This window comes from Nicotiana tomentosiformis, chromosome 5 (genome assembly GCF_000390325.3).
Source record: "Nicotiana tomentosiformis chromosome 5, ASM39032v3, whole genome shotgun sequence".
In the NCBI taxonomy this organism is placed as follows: Eukaryota; Viridiplantae; Streptophyta; class Magnoliopsida; order Solanales; family Solanaceae; genus Nicotiana; species Nicotiana tomentosiformis.
This window is the reverse complement of record NC_090816.1, coordinates 86208876-86226228: the sequence shown is the minus strand read 5'-3', so window position 1 is coordinate 86226228 and position 17353 is coordinate 86208876. Positions and strand designations below refer to the sequence as shown.

The 17353-nt window shown below is 39.8% G+C and overlaps 2 protein-coding genes across 2 annotated transcripts; one reads left to right on the top strand and one right to left on the bottom strand.

Annotated features, from left to right (window-relative positions):
• The first annotated feature begins 8980 nt into the window (after positions 1 to 8980).
• LOC104092546 (tubulin beta-1 chain) lies at positions 8981 to 12048 on the top strand. Its single transcript, XM_009598168.4, has 3 exons — positions 8981 to 9467; positions 10330 to 10599; positions 11098 to 12048. Exons 1-3 carry the CDS (start codon positions 9074 to 9076, stop codon positions 11775 to 11777), a joined length of 1344 nt encoding a protein of 447 aa, XP_009596463.1. The 5' UTR covers positions 8981 to 9073; the 3' UTR covers positions 11778 to 12048.
• A 477-nt stretch (positions 12049 to 12525) lies between these two features.
• On the bottom strand, positions 12526 to 16546 carry LOC104092545 (probable CoA ligase CCL9). The gene is made up of 6 exons (XM_009598167.4): positions 16114 to 16546; positions 15490 to 15946; positions 14333 to 14923; positions 13283 to 13386; positions 12846 to 13105; positions 12526 to 12669 (listed from the first exon to the last, which is right to left on the bottom strand). The coding sequence occupies exons 1-5, from the start codon at positions 16315 to 16317 to the stop codon at positions 12887 to 12889; spliced, it is 1575 nt and encodes a 524-aa protein (XP_009596462.1). The 5' UTR covers positions 16318 to 16546; the 3' UTR covers positions 12526 to 12669; positions 12846 to 12886.
• Between the last annotated feature and the right edge of the window lie 807 nt (positions 16547 to 17353).

Below are 17353 nucleotides of genomic sequence, written 5' to 3'. Positions count from 1 at the left end.
CGGTGCCATCTGAATGCTGGACTGGTAACTATTATTGTACGCGAACTCTGTAAGTGGCAAGTATTGGTCCCATGACTCTCTGAACTCCATCACACAGGCACAGAGCATATCCTCAAGAATCTGAATCGTGCGCTCGGACTGCCCGTCCGTCTGAGGGTGAAAGGTTGTGCTCAACTCCACCCTAGCACCCAACTCCTGTTGTACGGTTCTCCAAAACCGTGATATGAACTGTGTACCTCTATCTGAAATGATGGATACTGGAATACCTTGAAGGCGGACAATCTCTCTGATATAAATCTCAGCCAACCTCTCAGAAGAATAAGTGGTCAACACTGGAATAAAATGAGCTGTTTTGGTCAGCCGATCCACGATCACCCAAATAGCATCGAACTTTCTCAAAGTCCGAGGATGTCCAACCACAAAGTCCATGGTGATCCGCTCCCACTTCCATTTTGGGATCTCTAACCTCTGAAGTAACTCACCTGGTCTCTGATGCTCATATTTAACTTGCTGACAGTTGAGACACTTGGCCACAAACCCAACTATATCCTTCTTCATCCTCCTCCACCAGTAGTGCTGTCTCAAATCCTAGTACATCTTCGCAGCACCGGGATGAATAGAGTATCGCGAGCTGTGGGCCTCCACGAGAATGAACTCCCGAAGCCCATCTACATTGGGCACACAGATCTGGCCCTACATCCTCATCACACCGTCATCACTAATAGTCACATCTATGGCATCACCTCGCCGAACCCTGTCCTGAAGAACTAGAAAATGAGGATCATCATACTGGCGCTCCCTAATACGGTCATAAAGAGAATACCGAGCAACCACACAAGCTAATACCCGGCTAGGCTCTGAAATATCCAATCTCACCAACTGGCTGGCTAAGGCCTGAACATCCAAGGCTAAGGGCCTCTCAGCTGCCGAAAGACATTCCAAACTCCCCAAACCCTCTACCCGGCGACTCAAGGCGTCGACCACTACATTGGCCTTCCCCGGGTGGTACAATATAGTGATATCATAGTCTTTAAGTAGCTCTAACCACCTCCACTGACGCAAATTAAGGTCCTTCTGCCTGGACAAGTACTTTAAACTCCGGTGGTCAGTGTAAATCTCACAGGGAACCCCGTACAAATAATGATGCCAGATCTTCAAGCCGTGAACAATAACTGCTAACTCGAGATCATGAACCGGATAATTCTTCTCATGCACCTTCAACTGTCTAGACGAGTAGGCAATCACCCTACCGTCCTGCATTAATACCGCTCCAAGGCCAATCCTCGAGGCATCACAATAGATAGTGTAGGACCCCGAACCTGTAGGCAATTCTAATACTGGGGCTGTAGTCAAAGCTATCTTGAGCTTCTAAAAGCCCTCCTCACACTCCTCGGTCCACCTGAACGGAGCACCCTTCTGGGTCAACCTGGTCATAGGTGATGCAATGGATGAAAATCCCCCCACAAAGCGACGGTAATACCCTGCCAAACCAAGGAAATTGCGGATCTCCATAGTTGATGACGGTCTGGCCCAACTCTGCACTGCCTCCACCTTCTTAGGATCTACCTTGATCCCATCACAAGACACTATGTGGCCCAAGAATGCCACTGAATCAAGCCAGAATTCACACTTAGAAAATTTTTCATACAATTTCTTCTCCCTCAAAGTCTGAAGTACGGTCCTCAGGTGCTGCTCATTATCTTCCCGAGACCGGGAATATACCAGGATGTCGTCAATAAACACAATGACGAAGGAATCAAGATAAGTCCGGAATACACTGTGCATCAAATGCATAAAGGTTGCTGGGGAATTGGTCAGCCCAAATGACATGATAAGAAACTCATAGTTACCATATCTGGTCCTGAAAGCAGTCTTCAGGATATCCGGCTCCCGAATCTTCAACTGATGATAGCCAGAACGCAAGTCAATCTTGGAAAACACCCTGGCACCCTGTAACTGATCAAATAAATCATCAATGCGAGGCAAAGGATATATGTTCTTCACTGTAACCTTGTTCAACTGCCGATAATCAATACACATACGCATAGAACCATCCTTCTTCTTTACAAATAAGACCAGAGCACCCTAAGGTGATACACTGGCCTGATGAAGCCCTTATTAAGCAACCCCTGCAACTGCTCCTTCAACTCCTTCAACTCAGGAGGAGCCATACGGTAGGGAGGAATAGAAATGGGCTGAGTGACCGGCAACAAATCAATGCCGAAATTAATATCTCTATCGGGCGGCATACCTGGAAGATCAGCTGGAAACACATCAGGGAAGTCCCTCACTACTAGGACTGACTCAACTGTAGGGGTATCAACACTGACATCCCTCACATAGGGCAAATATGCCTCACACCCCTTCTCAACCATTCCTGAGCCTTAAGGAATGAAACGACCCAGCGGGGAGTATACCCTAAGGTACCTCTCCACTCTAATCTCGGAAAACCTGGCATAGCCAGCGTCACGGTCTTAGCATGGCAATCAAGAATAGCATAATGGGGCAATAACCAGTCCATGCCCAAGATAACATCAAAATCTACCATACTGAGTAATAACAAATCGACTCTGGTCTCAAAACTACTAAGAGCAATCAAACACGACTGATATATGCGATCCACAACGAGAGAATCTCCCACAAGAGTAGATACATAAAACAGGGGAACTCAAAGAATCCCGATATATCCCCAAATGTGGAGCAAAATAAGAAGACACATATGAATACGTAGATCCTGGGTCAAATAATACTGATGCATCCCTATGACAAATAGGGACGATACCTGTGATGACTGAATCTGAAGCAACGGCCTTTTAACGGGCTGGAAGGGCATAGTACCTGGCCTGGGCTCCCCCTTTAGGGCGACCTCCACCTCGAGCTGGCTGAGGAGGTGGGGTGGCAGCTGGTGCTGGAAGAATGGCCGGAGGACCTGGTGGAACATGTGGAGGCTGATAAGTCTGTGGAGGTGCACCCCTCCCAGCTCTGGGGCAATCTCTAACCAGGTGATGAGTGTCACCACACTCAAAACAACCTCTCGAAGGGCACGATGGCTGAGACTGACTCGGACCTGGCCTGCTGGACTGGCCGGTAATAGCACCTCGAGTAGGACACAGCAAGGAAAATAGGAATTTAACTAAGCATGGCGCACAGAATGTCAAATAGGCAGTTAAAACACGTAAGCATATTTTTCTAGTCTAAACTAAATAATTAAGCATATTAGTGCAATTTAATAAGAGAAGCAATTTATGATTTAAAAAGGATAAACATGATTTTTGCAATAACAGCCTGTGTACGTACTCGTCACCTCATGTATACGGCGCCCACACACCAAATAATATCAAGACATCCTAAGGGGAAAGTCCCCAACACAAGGTTAGGCAAGCCACTTACCTCGAACCAAGCTCAATCAATCGGTCACAATGCCTTTCCCACGAATATCTGGCTCTGAATGGCCCAAATCTAGCCAAAAGCAATTATATATCATAATACAACCATAATAGACTCATCTAATTAATGAAATCAACATTTTAACAAAAATTTCAAAATTAACTCAAAAATCGCTCGTGGGGCCCACGTCTCGGAATCGGGTAAAAGTCACAAAATACGAACACTCATTCACTCACGAGTTTACTCGTACCAAAATTGCTCAAATCCGATACCAAAATCTCGATCAAAATCCCAAAATTCGGCCTAAGAAGTTTTCTCAATTTTTCACCCCAAATCCGAAATTTAACGATGAATTCAAGCATAGATTAGTGGAATATAACCATAAAGGAGTTAAGAATCGTTACCCAATCGATATCTCTGAAAATCCCTCAATCCCTCATCCAAAATCCGAGTTTCCAACTTAAGTTTTTGATAAAAATGGCATAACCTCCGTTTTTGGAACTTTAATACTGCTCAGACGCGTCCTTCTTCGCGAACGCGGCCACACCCTCGCGTTCGCGAAGTACAATTTACTTCGGCCCAAAATTCTCCATCGCGAACGCGAAGACCACTCAGCTTAACCCTTTGCGAATGCGGCATCTCCATCGCGAATGCGAAGCACGAAATCTCGTCTGCCTCCAGTTCTTCTTCGTGAATGCGAGGTCCATGTCGTGAACGTGTAGCTTCGAGATTCCACACCTTCGCGAACGCGAGAGCGACATCATGGAAGCGAAGAGTAATTCAGCTTCCCTTCCCAGATACCTTACGCGAACGCGAGGACTCCCTCGCGAACGCGATGAAGAAAATGCCTGCAATAGAACACCAGAAATATGCTATCTTCCAAAGTCCAAAAGTGATCCGTTAAGCATTCGAAACTCACCCGAGGCCCCGGGACCTCAACTAAATATACCAACAAGTCCTAAAACACCATACGAACTTAATCGAGCTCTCAAATCACATAAAAAAAATGCTAAAATCACGAATCACCTTCCAATTCAAACTTAAAGAACTTGAAACTTCAAAATTCTACAACCGATACCGAAACCTATCAAACCACGTCTGACTGACCCCAAATTTTGTACGCAAGTCATATTCGATATTACGGACCTATTCCAACTTTCAGAATCATATTCCGGCCCCGATATCAAAATTTCCACTACCGGCCCAAAACTCCAAAAATTTGACTTTCGCTATTTCAAGCCTAAATGAGCTACGGACCTGCAAAACACAATCCGGACACGCCCCTAAACCCAAAATCACCTAACGGAGCTAACGGAACAGACAGAATTTCATTCCGGAGTCATCTTCACATAGTTTTAACTACGGTCCAAATCCTAAGTCTTAAGCTCTCATTTAGGGACTAAGTGTCCCAAAATATTCCGAAACTCAAAACCAATCATCCCGGCAAGTCACAATAGCAGAAATAGATATGGGGAAAGCAGTTAAATAGGGGATCGGGGCTATTACTCTCAAAACGACCGGCCGGGTAGTTACACCTTGCCTCCTAGTCTATCGGGAGTTCATCCAATTTTTCATGTATCTATGCTTCGAAAGTATTATGCCGACCTATCACATGTGTTAGACTTAAGCACAGTTCATCTAGATAAGAGCTTGGGTTATGAAGAGGAGCCAGTTGCCATTGTTGATAGGCAGGTTCGTCAGTTGAGGTCCAAGAAGGTTACTGTGGTTAAAGTTCAGTGGAGGGGCCAACCAGTCGAGGAAGCGACTTGGGAGGCCGAGAAAGACATGAGGAGCAGATATCCACACTTATTCAGCACTCCAGGTATAATTCTAAACCTGTTCGAGGACAAACGTTTGTTTAAGAGGTGGAGAATGTAACGACCCAAACGGTCATTTTAATTTTTAGAACCCCGTTTCCCTAAATAAAACTTTCCGTATGTACTTTTACTAATTTATGACTTGCGGGGATAGTTGGTTCGGGATTTGGAAGTGTTCGGGTTGAAATCGGAACACTTGGTTCCTTAGTTTGGCTTTAAAAGTCCAAGTTTGACTTCGGTCAAAATTTTGAGAAAACAATCCCGGAACCGGGAGCGTTTCAGCGCTTAATAGTGAAAATAAATCAACTATTTAAAGGTTTAAGGTTCTTAAAATTTGGTTTGGAGTAGGTTTTGGAGAAATTGAGGTCCGTTTAGAATTTCGAGCCTCGGAATAGCTCCATATGATAATTTAAGACTTGCACGCAAAATTTGGTGTCATTCCGATTAGTTTAAGTATGTTTCGGCGCGTTCGGAGTATGTTCGGAGAATTTGAAATTTCTAAGTTGAATCAATTTGGTTTGGGGTATGATTCTTAGTTTTGATGTTGTTTTGCATGTTTCGAAGGTTTGAATGAGTCCGTTTTATGATTTCAAACTTGTTGGTCTGTTCGAGCGGTACCCCGGGGGCCTCGGGTGTTAACCGGACGAGGCTCAGATCAATTTTGGACTTTGGAGCAGCAGTTGAAACTTCCAGCTTCTGCTGCAACCGCACCTGCGCTTGGCCGGCCACAGGTGCGAGCTCGCAGAAGTGAGCCACGAGCCGCAGAAACGGACAAGCCAGGCACGCCTAGGGATCGCAGAAGCGAGATTTTTGGCGTACCTGCGAGCGCGCAGGTGCGAAGCTTGGCACAGAAGCGGAACATTTCGTAGGTGTGAGGTCTCGGGGCGCTGATGCGGTTGCGGAGAAGCGACCCTTTGTCCGCAGGTGCAGAGCCAGGCCAAGAGGGAAAAATCTCGCACCTGCGAGGCTTTGTCCGCAGGTGCGGCTAGCCCTCCGCATATGCGAAAATGCTATTTGGCAGAATGTATTAAAATTGAGGCTTAGCCATTTTTGAGCCCATTTTCTCCATTCTTGGACGATTTTGGAGCTCTTTGAGAGGGGATTTCAACTAGCAACTTGAAGGTAAGTTAGCTCTACACACTTTGAGTTATATACATAGATTATGGGTAGATTATAACTTATAAATTGTGAAAATCAAGGGTTTAGAGGAAAAACCTAGATTTGTATAAAAATGAGATTTTAACCACGAAAATGGTTATGGAATGAGATGAAAATTGTATATTTGAGTTCTTGAGATTATGGGTAATGATTTTCTCAGAATATTTTCGTAATCCGAGAACGTGGGCCGGGGGTAAATTTTAAGAATTTTACCATTTTAGGTCGGGTAATTTATATAATAGTCTAATTTCGAATTATTGAGCGTGTATTAATTTTTTTGTATAACTTTTGGATAGTTTCGGCATCAAATTGAGATTTTTACGCGATATTGTGATCGGGAAGTGGGCTTTGAGACAAGGTAAGTCTCTTGTCTAACCTTGTAAGACAGAATTTACACCATAGGTGATTTAAATTAATAATTATTGCTAATTGTGGGGACTACGTACGTATGGGGTGACGAGAGTCCGTGCGTAGCTACTAATTATGCCATGTCTGGGTAGTTTAGGACTCAAATCATAAATTACTTGTGATAATCGTATTCTTTATTTAATTAAAATACTGGAATTATATTGTGAATCGTTGGAGGAAATAGTAAAAGACCGAAAATTCGCATACTTGAATTTTGTGCAAATTATTTAATTGCTAATAGAAATTGTACATCCTTATGTGTTAGCCTTACTATAACTTATCATTTAGGAGGTTCATAAGAAAATGTCCTCCTTTTTTGTGGAGCGGTCCGAACGCCTCGGCAGTATAGATAGATCTATGGATCGTGCCGCACGTCCCTCGGCAGTGTACACGACACTCTAGATCGGGCCGAATGACCTCGGCAGGAATCATGCCTAATAATAATAATTACACGATACCTTCATATTTTATTATAGCTTGTGAAGCAAATTGATAAATTGGAAATTATTGAAATTTGAGAATAATTAATTCTGCTTGTTAAGGAAATTATTGTTGTTCATATAAATCATGTTTAATTAAATGTTTTTATTTTTAATATTATTGACTCATAGTGAGTGTCAAAGTCGTCCTCTCGTCACTTCTTCTTCGAGATTAGACTTGATACTTACTGAGTACATGTTGTTTATGTACTCATGCTATGCTTGCTGCACTTTTTGTGCAGGACCTGAGACATGTGCTATAGGTGGACCTACCGGCGTGTACCCACACTGTCCCAAGGTTTAGTGGTGAACTCCTTTCTGAGCCGTTCTGCAACAACTAGTGCCTCTTCTTGTATTTGTATTCTGTCTATTTTATATCAGACAGTATTTAGAATTTTTATATAATCTACTAGATGTTCATACACTTGTGACACCAGGTCTTGACACACACATTAATAGAATTTTGGATTTAATTATTTTTCTTGGATTTTAATTTATCAGATCTTTCATATTTTCTTAATTTTTGCAAGTACGAAAAGTTTTATTACTCGGATAATTTTCAAAGAAATGAATACATATTTAAATCACTAGATGACTTATCTACCTACGATGTTGGGCGCCATCACGAATTATAAGTGAAATTGGGTCGCGACTGTACGACAATTAATTTAAAAAGTGTAAAGTGTTGTTGTGTATATGTAAACGAGAGAAGTCAGCCATTTTGCTTGAATAAGAAGTTAGCAATGGATAGAGAATCGTTGCTTCATGGCAAATGCTCAATGATTAATGGGTCTACTTGTCACTTGATTAATCCTTGGCATCTTTCTATTTCTCTATACTGATGACAGTGGCAGCGCAACAAGCGACAAGCAACATGGATTATCCTGACATGTCCTTTTCATTTTCCAGTTGTTAAGAGTGAAAATCACGTTTCGTATATATGTATATCAGTTGCTAAACGCCGTTACAGGGCCACACTCACTCACCATTGATTAGAATATGGCAATTCTGAAATATCCGATTTTGGAAAAGTATTTGTCCACACTTTATAAATATAAAGTAATTTAATTATAAGAGTCAGAAATTAGAGTGAAAATACATACTCTAGTATAATTATGATTAAGTAAAAGTAATTCGTATGCAAAACACATGTTAGACCCATTCGGTGAGAAGATCATTTGTTTTTTTTTTTAATACCTGGATGGTGGACAATTAAGAGTTTGCCTTCTATGATCTATCCAAATAATATACACTATACAGTTAGTTACTATGTTGTAGAGTACTCAATTGTTTATATGAGATTTAGAATTACAATATTTTCTAATTTACATCTCAATCTACATATCAGTTTTTTAATTTTTAAACAAAAATAAAATTATACTAATATTTAGAAAATAGACAAAAATAATAAGAATTACTACTCTACAATTTATGTAGAATTACAAAAATCAAAACATTTATGAAAGAATCATGGTAAATAAAAACTGTATAGTTCCAAAAATAGCAAAATGTCTCCTCCTTTCACATTCAAATTACTGCTATGTAGTAGAACCAACTATACACGTACGGTAATTATTACGATATCCCAACGCACAGCAAAATTTTCGATACATTTCAAAATTCAAAGTTTCCCACAAAAACGAAACGTTTCCCCCACCGTTACAGTTAACGGCGAAAAAGCTCCCGTTTACTCGCGACTCTCCCATATATAAACTTTCCCTCTTCTCTGCTGCATTTCCCACTACACCACTAAAACCCTCACTGTCCTCTCTCCTACAAAAACACACAGAAAAATCCAAATCACTTCAAATTTCATCAGCAAAAATGCGTGAGATTTTGCACATTCAAGGAGGCCAATGCGGGAACCAAATCGGAGCCAAGTTTTGGGAAGTTATCTGTGCCGAACACGGCATTGATTCCACCGGACGGTATGCAGGAGACAATGATCTTCAACTCGAGCGGTTGAACGTTTACTATAACGAAGCGAGTTGTGGAAGGTTTGTTCCACGCGCCGTCCTCATGGATTTGGAGCCTGGAACTATGGATAGTGTCAGATCTGGGCCTTATGGTCAGATTTTCCGGCCCGATAACTTTGTTTTTGGACAGTCTGGTGCTGGTAATAACTGGGCCAAGGGTCACTACACTGAGGGAGCCGAGCTTATTGATTCGGTTCTCGATGTTGTGAGGAAGGAGGCTGAAAACTGTGACTGTTTACAAGGTAATTCATATTTCTCCTCTATTTCACTATTTAGTTGTCTATTAAGCGTTTTAATTCCGATTTTACTAATTTAATCTCTTTAATTGATTGATTAGGAATGTGTAGTATTTATTTGGAGAAACCGCTGGTTATTATGACAAATAATCAAGTGATATGTTACTTACCACTGTCATTCTGATGTTTTTTGTTATGATTATTTATTTTTCGCAATTTAAAATAGATTTTTTATTGTGCATCCTTTGGAGTGTATTTTGATTATAAAAGATGCGGTACCTGTTTGAATGAGTGCTTTGATCTAACTTAGGTTTCTTATATATTAGCGCATATGAAGTTTCAATGTGTTTGTATTTCAATTTTTACTGAAAAACGTCTTTCATCGTGGTAAGAAAATTTGTGTCTATTTTGGCTAAGTCGCTAGTTATGGAGAATAATTGAGTGATATGTTACTTAACACTGTAATTCAGGACGTATCTGTTCTTATTTTGTTATTTATATTATTTAGCTTGTTTTGAGCAACTCAACTATTCTCTTAATGGCTATGTGATGGTTGCTGCAATGGCTTGAAATCTCTTTGCTTGGTAAATGCCTTATTTTTGGTCCAGAACTAAGTCAAATGAAGAAGGTCTATGACTATGTAATGGGAATGCGCTTTGGATTTTGTAGATTCAGACCCTGCTTGCATGAGTCTTTGATCTAAAATAGATTGGGGTTTTTAGACCTTTAAAATGAATAAAAGATTGGGCTGGCTACCTTTAGCTTACATCTTGTGAATGCATTTTGTGCTCGAAGTAAAATACCTTGTCCACTAATAAGTAATCTGATATGTTAAACAAATGAATAAGAACTTTGTGTTTGATTTCAGGTTTCCAGGTTTGTCACTCTTTGGGAGGTGGAACTGGGTCAGGAATGGGAACTCTCCTTATTTCAAAGATCAGGGAGGAGTACCCAGATAGAATGATGCTTACCTTCTCTGTTTTCCCTTCCCCCAAGGTTTCAGACACAGTTGTTGAGCCCTATAATGCTACTCTCTCTGTTCACCAGCTTGTTGAGAATGCTGATGAGTGTATGGTGTTGGATAATGAAGCTCTTTATGACATTTGCTTCCGCACTCTCAAACTTACTACACCGAGCTGTAAGTTACCCCTTTTAAAGTTAGCTGTTCTTTTTCTAATGCAATCTGAAACTTGTGTGCTATATTTTCATAAATTTCATGCACCTTGGGTATCATCTATTTTGACTTAGAATACTCCATTAAATTTGAGATGAGCTGGGAAGGATAGGGTGCCATTCATTTATGTATGTGCTGTGCATGTTTTATGTTTCTAAATTTCTCATTTTAGCGGAAAGTTGATTTGAAGTATCATTTTCAGTTGGTTATCTAATTGCATTTAGATTCTTTACTATCCTTTTCAGTCAATATTATGTGCAAAAGTTTTTTGATTGTGTACGATTCTGGTTTTATGATCACTACATATTAGTGCTTGCCATCTTTTCCCTTTCTTTCATTTTAAAATTGTACTCGCCCCCTCTAATTTGGTGCATGAATTCTACTGCATGTACCATTGTTATTAATATACTTCATACAGTGGATTTTGTTGATTTATTTACTGATGGATGATGTTTGCCTCAGTTGGAGACCTAAACCATTTGATTTCTGCCACCATGAGTGGTGTAACTTGCTGTCTCCGCTTCCCTGGTCAACTCAACTCTGATCTCCGCAAGCTTGCTGTTAACCTCATCCCATTCCCCCGGTTGCATTTCTTCATGGTTGGATTTGCTCCACTCACATCTCGTGGGTCGCAGCAATATCGAGCCTTGACTGTTCCAGAGCTAACACAGCAGATGTGGGATGCAAAAAATATGATGTGCGCTGCTGATCCTCGTCATGGTCGATATTTGACTGCTTCAGCTATGTTCCGTGGAAAAATGAGCACCAAGGAAGTTGATGAACAGATGATTAATGTGCAGAACAAGAACTCTTCCTATTTTGTGGAGTGGATCCCTAACAACGTAAAGTCAACAGTATGTGACATTCCTCCAACTGGTCTGAAGATGGCCTCAACTTTCATTGGTAATTCCACCTCAATTCAGGAGATGTTCCGCAGGGTTAGTGAGCAGTTCACAGCTATGTTCCGCAGAAAGGCTTTCTTGCATTGGTACACCGGAGAAGGGATGGATGAAATGGAGTTTACTGAGGCTGAAAGCAACATGAATGATTTAGTTTCTGAGTACCAGCAATATCAAGACGCAACAACTGAGGAGGAAGGTTATGATTATGAAGATGAGGAGGAAGAACATCAAGAAGCTTAAGGAACTCGAGCTGTGAAGTATATTCTGTGCAGTTATGTAGTAATGGCTGCCGAGTTTTCTATTTTTGTTTGGGATATTGGAGTGCTATGCTGTTTGGCCACTGTGGTGGCAGAATTACTGATTCCTTTGCATTGTAGTCGGTACTGCTTTATATACCTATTAGTATAGTGAAATCTTATGGAAAACATGTTTAGGTCCTTGATTTGAAATATCTTGGAAGGGGAAGATGGCTTGTTTCTTAAGCAATATATGTTTTGTGCTTTAATTTTGACTGATTAGTGTCCATTATCTTGTTAATCAAATTAAAAGTGCTAAAATGCAAGTTGAGTTCTGTTGGGATGTGTATTTGACAAGCCCATCATTTTATTGTTGCTCCACTAATTGTTGGGTATACTTGCTTGGGAAAGCTGGTTATATTAGCTAGAAGGTTGTTACTGTCTACTGTACCTACACTTGCTTAGAAAAGCTGAATTGTATAAAGCTGTGTTAGTGTAACCCATTCTTCTATTAGTTAAAGCATATACATTTCTGTGGTGGCTAGTCATCTCCATTCGAGTCTGCCAATGCAACTTTGTACTCAAATATCATGGGATTGCTGCTTAAGGAGGCAGCGAAGAATTACTGATAAGACAACAAAACCAATTATTCTTAGAAACTGGAGTCTCGAATCTCGATAGGTTGTGTCGTTGGACGGCATACCAAAGAATAGAATATAAAGGGAAAAATGGAGTGAAATTGCACAATCGAGTAAAAAGACCAGAACCAATTCATTGTAAAAATATCTGTGTTTAATAGCCACTTCTACAGAGAAAAGAACTTTTAATAATTTTACCAAAAATAATAACCTACTATTGAAACATAACGCCCCCAAAATACTAGTCTTTTTAGTAACCTGAAAAGAAAAAGACAATCTTTTTAGTAGGTAGACAAACTTAGTTGTGCCACAACTAAAATCCAGAGGCACTAATGTCTAATTGTGATTCTGGGTGTTTTTTAGGTCTAATTCTTGGTTTCTCGTATCAAGTCGCTACCAGCAAAAAGAATGAGTATTTGAGTTATTACTAATACCGTTAATCTGCTTAAGCAATTGTAGAGACCCAAGTATATTTTTAAGCTCCAAACTTGGGCACTTTTGCAGTTGAGATCTGTGCAAGAAAGTGCTCCGCGACAAGTCTTCGTTGAATTTTACCAGTTGCAGTTTTTGGAAGAGAATCGGTCATAAACACCTTTTTTGGGACCTTAAAGGCTGCCAGATTTTTCTTGCAGAATCCCGCGACGTCTGCTTCATCTATCTTTGACCCTTCTCGTGGAATAACTGCGCAGTTTATCTGTGAAAATGAATTCAACTAAATGAGACACTAGTAAATATCAACCCCACACGAGAAGACGTCTAACAGAAAATAAAAAGTCCACATCGCTCGTTCGTGAAATGCATATATAGATTGAAACAAACAAAGAAGTCCCTTCATTTATGCAATGAGACAGAATTGGGGTCAGTTTCTTACCTCTTCACCATATTTGTCATCAGGAACCCCGAAAGCAACAGCCTGAGCAATATCAGGATGAGAAACAAGGACCGCATCCACTTCTATAGGTGATATTTTTTCCCCTGAAATTGTAAAATGGAAAATTACACCAGCTCATGAGGTGGTCCAGAGATTTTAATACATTGGACTTGTCAAATTTATACCAGTCCCAAGATTCATCAGCTTAAGACTAACTCTTCTTCCAGAAACCAACTGTTCCATTAGATTAGCTGTAAGATATTTTTCGGCATTTGGTTGGTGAGTTTAATTCTTTAAGCATTTTCCTAAATTCTTTTTTTATATTGTTCTGCTGAGATCCCTTAAGATATACTTAGAGTAAATAGTGTTACAAGACAGGCTAATGGAAAAACTTATGTCTGGCTTTAGGAAAAGGACATTATCGAATGGTTGAAAGATTAGAGGTCAATATCATGAGCCTAAAATTGGACAAATTACGAAAATTACAATGGAGAAAGGCTCTAGTAAGCTGTTACATCCTGCCTAGTAGTAAAAGGGAGGTGCAAGCAAGTTTGATGCCGACTTAATCATAAACTTGGAAGTAAAAATAGTCAATAAAATACTACTACTAATATTTCCATACAAATGTACTAGAATATCCTCCCAAAAACAATGACAAGTTCAAGAAAGAACGTCGATGCATTTAATTTCTCTATGTACTTTCTACAATTAAATCGATCAATTAATCAACTTTCTACAATCATCTATTCCGCTCTATTTGAATCTAGTTCATTCTAACACTTTGTTTTATGGATAATATTTTTTAAAATATATTTGGAAAATTCATGGCCAAAAATGACTATTTTAACTCACGTAAAGAATATAGTGCTTTTTTTTTTAGTAGTAAAAAAGAAACAAATCCAAGAAAGCATTTTCAGCCTTGACCAATACTAGTCATTAAACACCAAGACAATCATCATGCATTCAAGTTAAGCTCTTCAATAGAAGATCAAAATCACACTGAATCATTGATTACGAAAAAGAATTTATTACAAAGTATAAATAACATACCTCCACGGTTGATCAATTCCTTGATCCTTCCAACCAAATGCAAATATCCATCAGAGTCCAAGTATCCAACATCTCCAGTATGAAACCAACCAAACTGGAAAGCAGATTTATTAGCCTCAGGATTATTCTTGTACCCTTTAGTAACATTTGGACCCCTAATGCAAATCTCTCCCTTTGAATCAGGCCCTTGTACCACACCATTCTCATCCAATATTGCCATTTCTTGACCCACAGGTTTTCCTACTGACCCTGGCAAGTGTGGGCCATTTTCAGGTAATGGATTTGAACACATTAAATGTGTGGCCTCTGTCATTGCATATGCCTCTAAAACAGGTGCACCGAATGCTTCTTCTAGCCTAGATAGTATAGATGGTGCTAGAGCAGCACTGCAACTCCTAATGAATCGGAGTTTCGGGTAAGCAGATTCGGGACTGCTCAAGTGGCGATCCAATAGGATTTGGTGAATAGTAGGCACAGCTGTGTACCATGTGGCGTTGTAATTTTTCATATCTGACCAGAAAGATGAAGCAGAGAATCTCCCAGATGCAGGGAGTGTCACAGATCCTCCAGCACCAAGTGAGCTCAGTAACCCTACAATTACATATGGCAAATAGGCTAATTGCGTCAAACTTGGGGAGGTTAAAATAGGTCCAATCAATAAACAAGTCATAATTCTAACATATTCAAAGTTTGCTTCGATCAAAATGAGTTGGATTAAGATGCGCCCATAATCCTACATTTTCAGCATGATCAACCTCTCATTCTATTTTGTTTTAGTTTTCGTAAAAAGAGGTGAAATCAAATGTCTTTACGAGGTTAAGTTCTTCAAAATGCTCAATCTCCAAATTTGATCTTTTTTCTTAGATTAGAGTTGCATTTTGACTGGTCAAGTTACACTATCTTGATCTCTTTTGACACAATAGTTCAACCCATTGGGTAAAATCAACGTACGGTCATTGACTCAACTCGTTTAAACTTTTGACAGATTGGACTTGTTACCTAAGTTGCTCGGACTCCAAAAATGTTGCCACACCCGTGTCGGATTCTCCAAAAATACACTACTTTTGGAGGATCCGACACGCACCCGACGGCATCTTCCGAGAGTCCGAGCAACATAGCTTGTTACTAAAAAAACGGATTGATTTTGTCACATTTACCTGCAATTAATCCATGGACATGAAAGAGTGGCAAAACGATGACTGTAGAGTCGGATTCAGTGAGTTTGTAAACCGATTTGATGTTGTTCACTGATGATACTAAATTGTGTTGTGTCAGGGGAACACCCTTTGGTCTGCTCGTGGTGCCAGAAGTATGGAGGAAAAGTGCAACATCGGACGGTTCATTAACAATCTTAGAAACCGATTCAGAATCTGACAGCGGATTACTCTGGATGAGAGAGACATTAGAGTCGGAATGGGGTAGAGTCACAGCAATTTGAGGGACATTGAGCTTCGTTACTGCTGCTTGAGCTGCCTCATTACCTTCCTTTGCAATTAACAACAGTTTGGACTCGGAATCTGATAAATAGAACTCGAATTCTTCGGACGTGTATGCTGAATTTAGTGGCGCTGCCGTGGCTCCAACTCGAATTACAGCCAAAAACATAATCACCAACTGCAAGAAAATTCCAAATATTAATTGTTAATACAATTAGAGACACATTTCTGATTATATCGATCAAATTTAACGTAAAGATAACCACTTTAATTTATAACCAGTTGACAATATGTGTTTATTAAATTATATACATATTTACAGTTCATAAGCTTAAATATATATACCTCAATGGTATTGGGAAAGGTAAGAGCGACGACATCACGGGGCTTAACACCAGCAGCAACAAGTTGAGAAGCGGCATGTTCGATAAGTTCATGAAGCCTTGCATGTGTTACATCGAATTTCCCCGAAACAGATATAGCCCGACGGGTAGGGAATTTTGCAGCAATATGTTTCAGAAACCCCGTGAGTGTCAAATTACTTCCCATTTTCTTTTTTTAACAAAAGAATCAACCCTTTTGGAGTTGATATATATTACCAGCCACAAGAAATTAAAGAAGAAGATTAAATACTAAGAGAAAAAATGAGTCCAAGGCATATATATATAGAGTAAAGGCGGCCAGATGCAAAGAAGTAGGGAGGATCTAATGAGAAGCAAAAGCAAAAATCGTTTTGGCGAAGGCGAGAGCAGAGGGTATAGTATGACAAGTGGCAAATTCTTCTTGGAGAGTGCGCACACACATTTCCTCGATATTCTCACCTAAGATTATGCTGACAGTTATACGCTGAATCCATATTAGAGAACGATTGTTGTGAAAGTGACGTAAGAAGAAGCAAAATAATTGGGTGAACTGAAGATGAAAGGGAAAGCACACATTTTCATTACAAGCCTGGCTACTCCAAATGTTGCAACGTGAAACTTGTTTAAGACGAAGGACAAAAGATTCAATAAAAGAACCTAATTTCTATGTTGCTTTTTAGTTTTATACTATGCTTTCTAAAAAAAATAAATAATAAACTGTTTCAAATATATTGGAAATTCTTTAACTATGAATTTTTTATTTTATTCTTAATGAAATGCTCTTGTAATCATAAAAATACCATGATACCAAATGTTTTATAGGTAATTTTAGAGTTTTAGTATATGTTATGTTGTGAACCAGGTAGAGTCAAATGCTCATAAGGATGCTGATCAAGTTGGCATGAGGGATGATAGCAAGGAGCGGCAAAATGACACTACGCGTAGAAGCACGCGCGTGAGGAAGATTCCAACAAGGCTAACAGATTTCGTAGTGGACAAGGGCTGAACACGTGATTTGAGAATTTGCTAGAAATGAGAGTTAGTTAAATAGTCAGTACCACTAAGGAATAGCCATGCAATATGTGGTGTGAACCTTCTTATTTTCCCATCTCAATATTCTTCTAATTTCTCATCCCCTTCTTCTCAGTCGTTCTAGTTTCCGGTTATTGTTATTTTTCAATTTGAGTCGTTGATGTTTGCTTTCATTGTTACTTAGTTTCCTT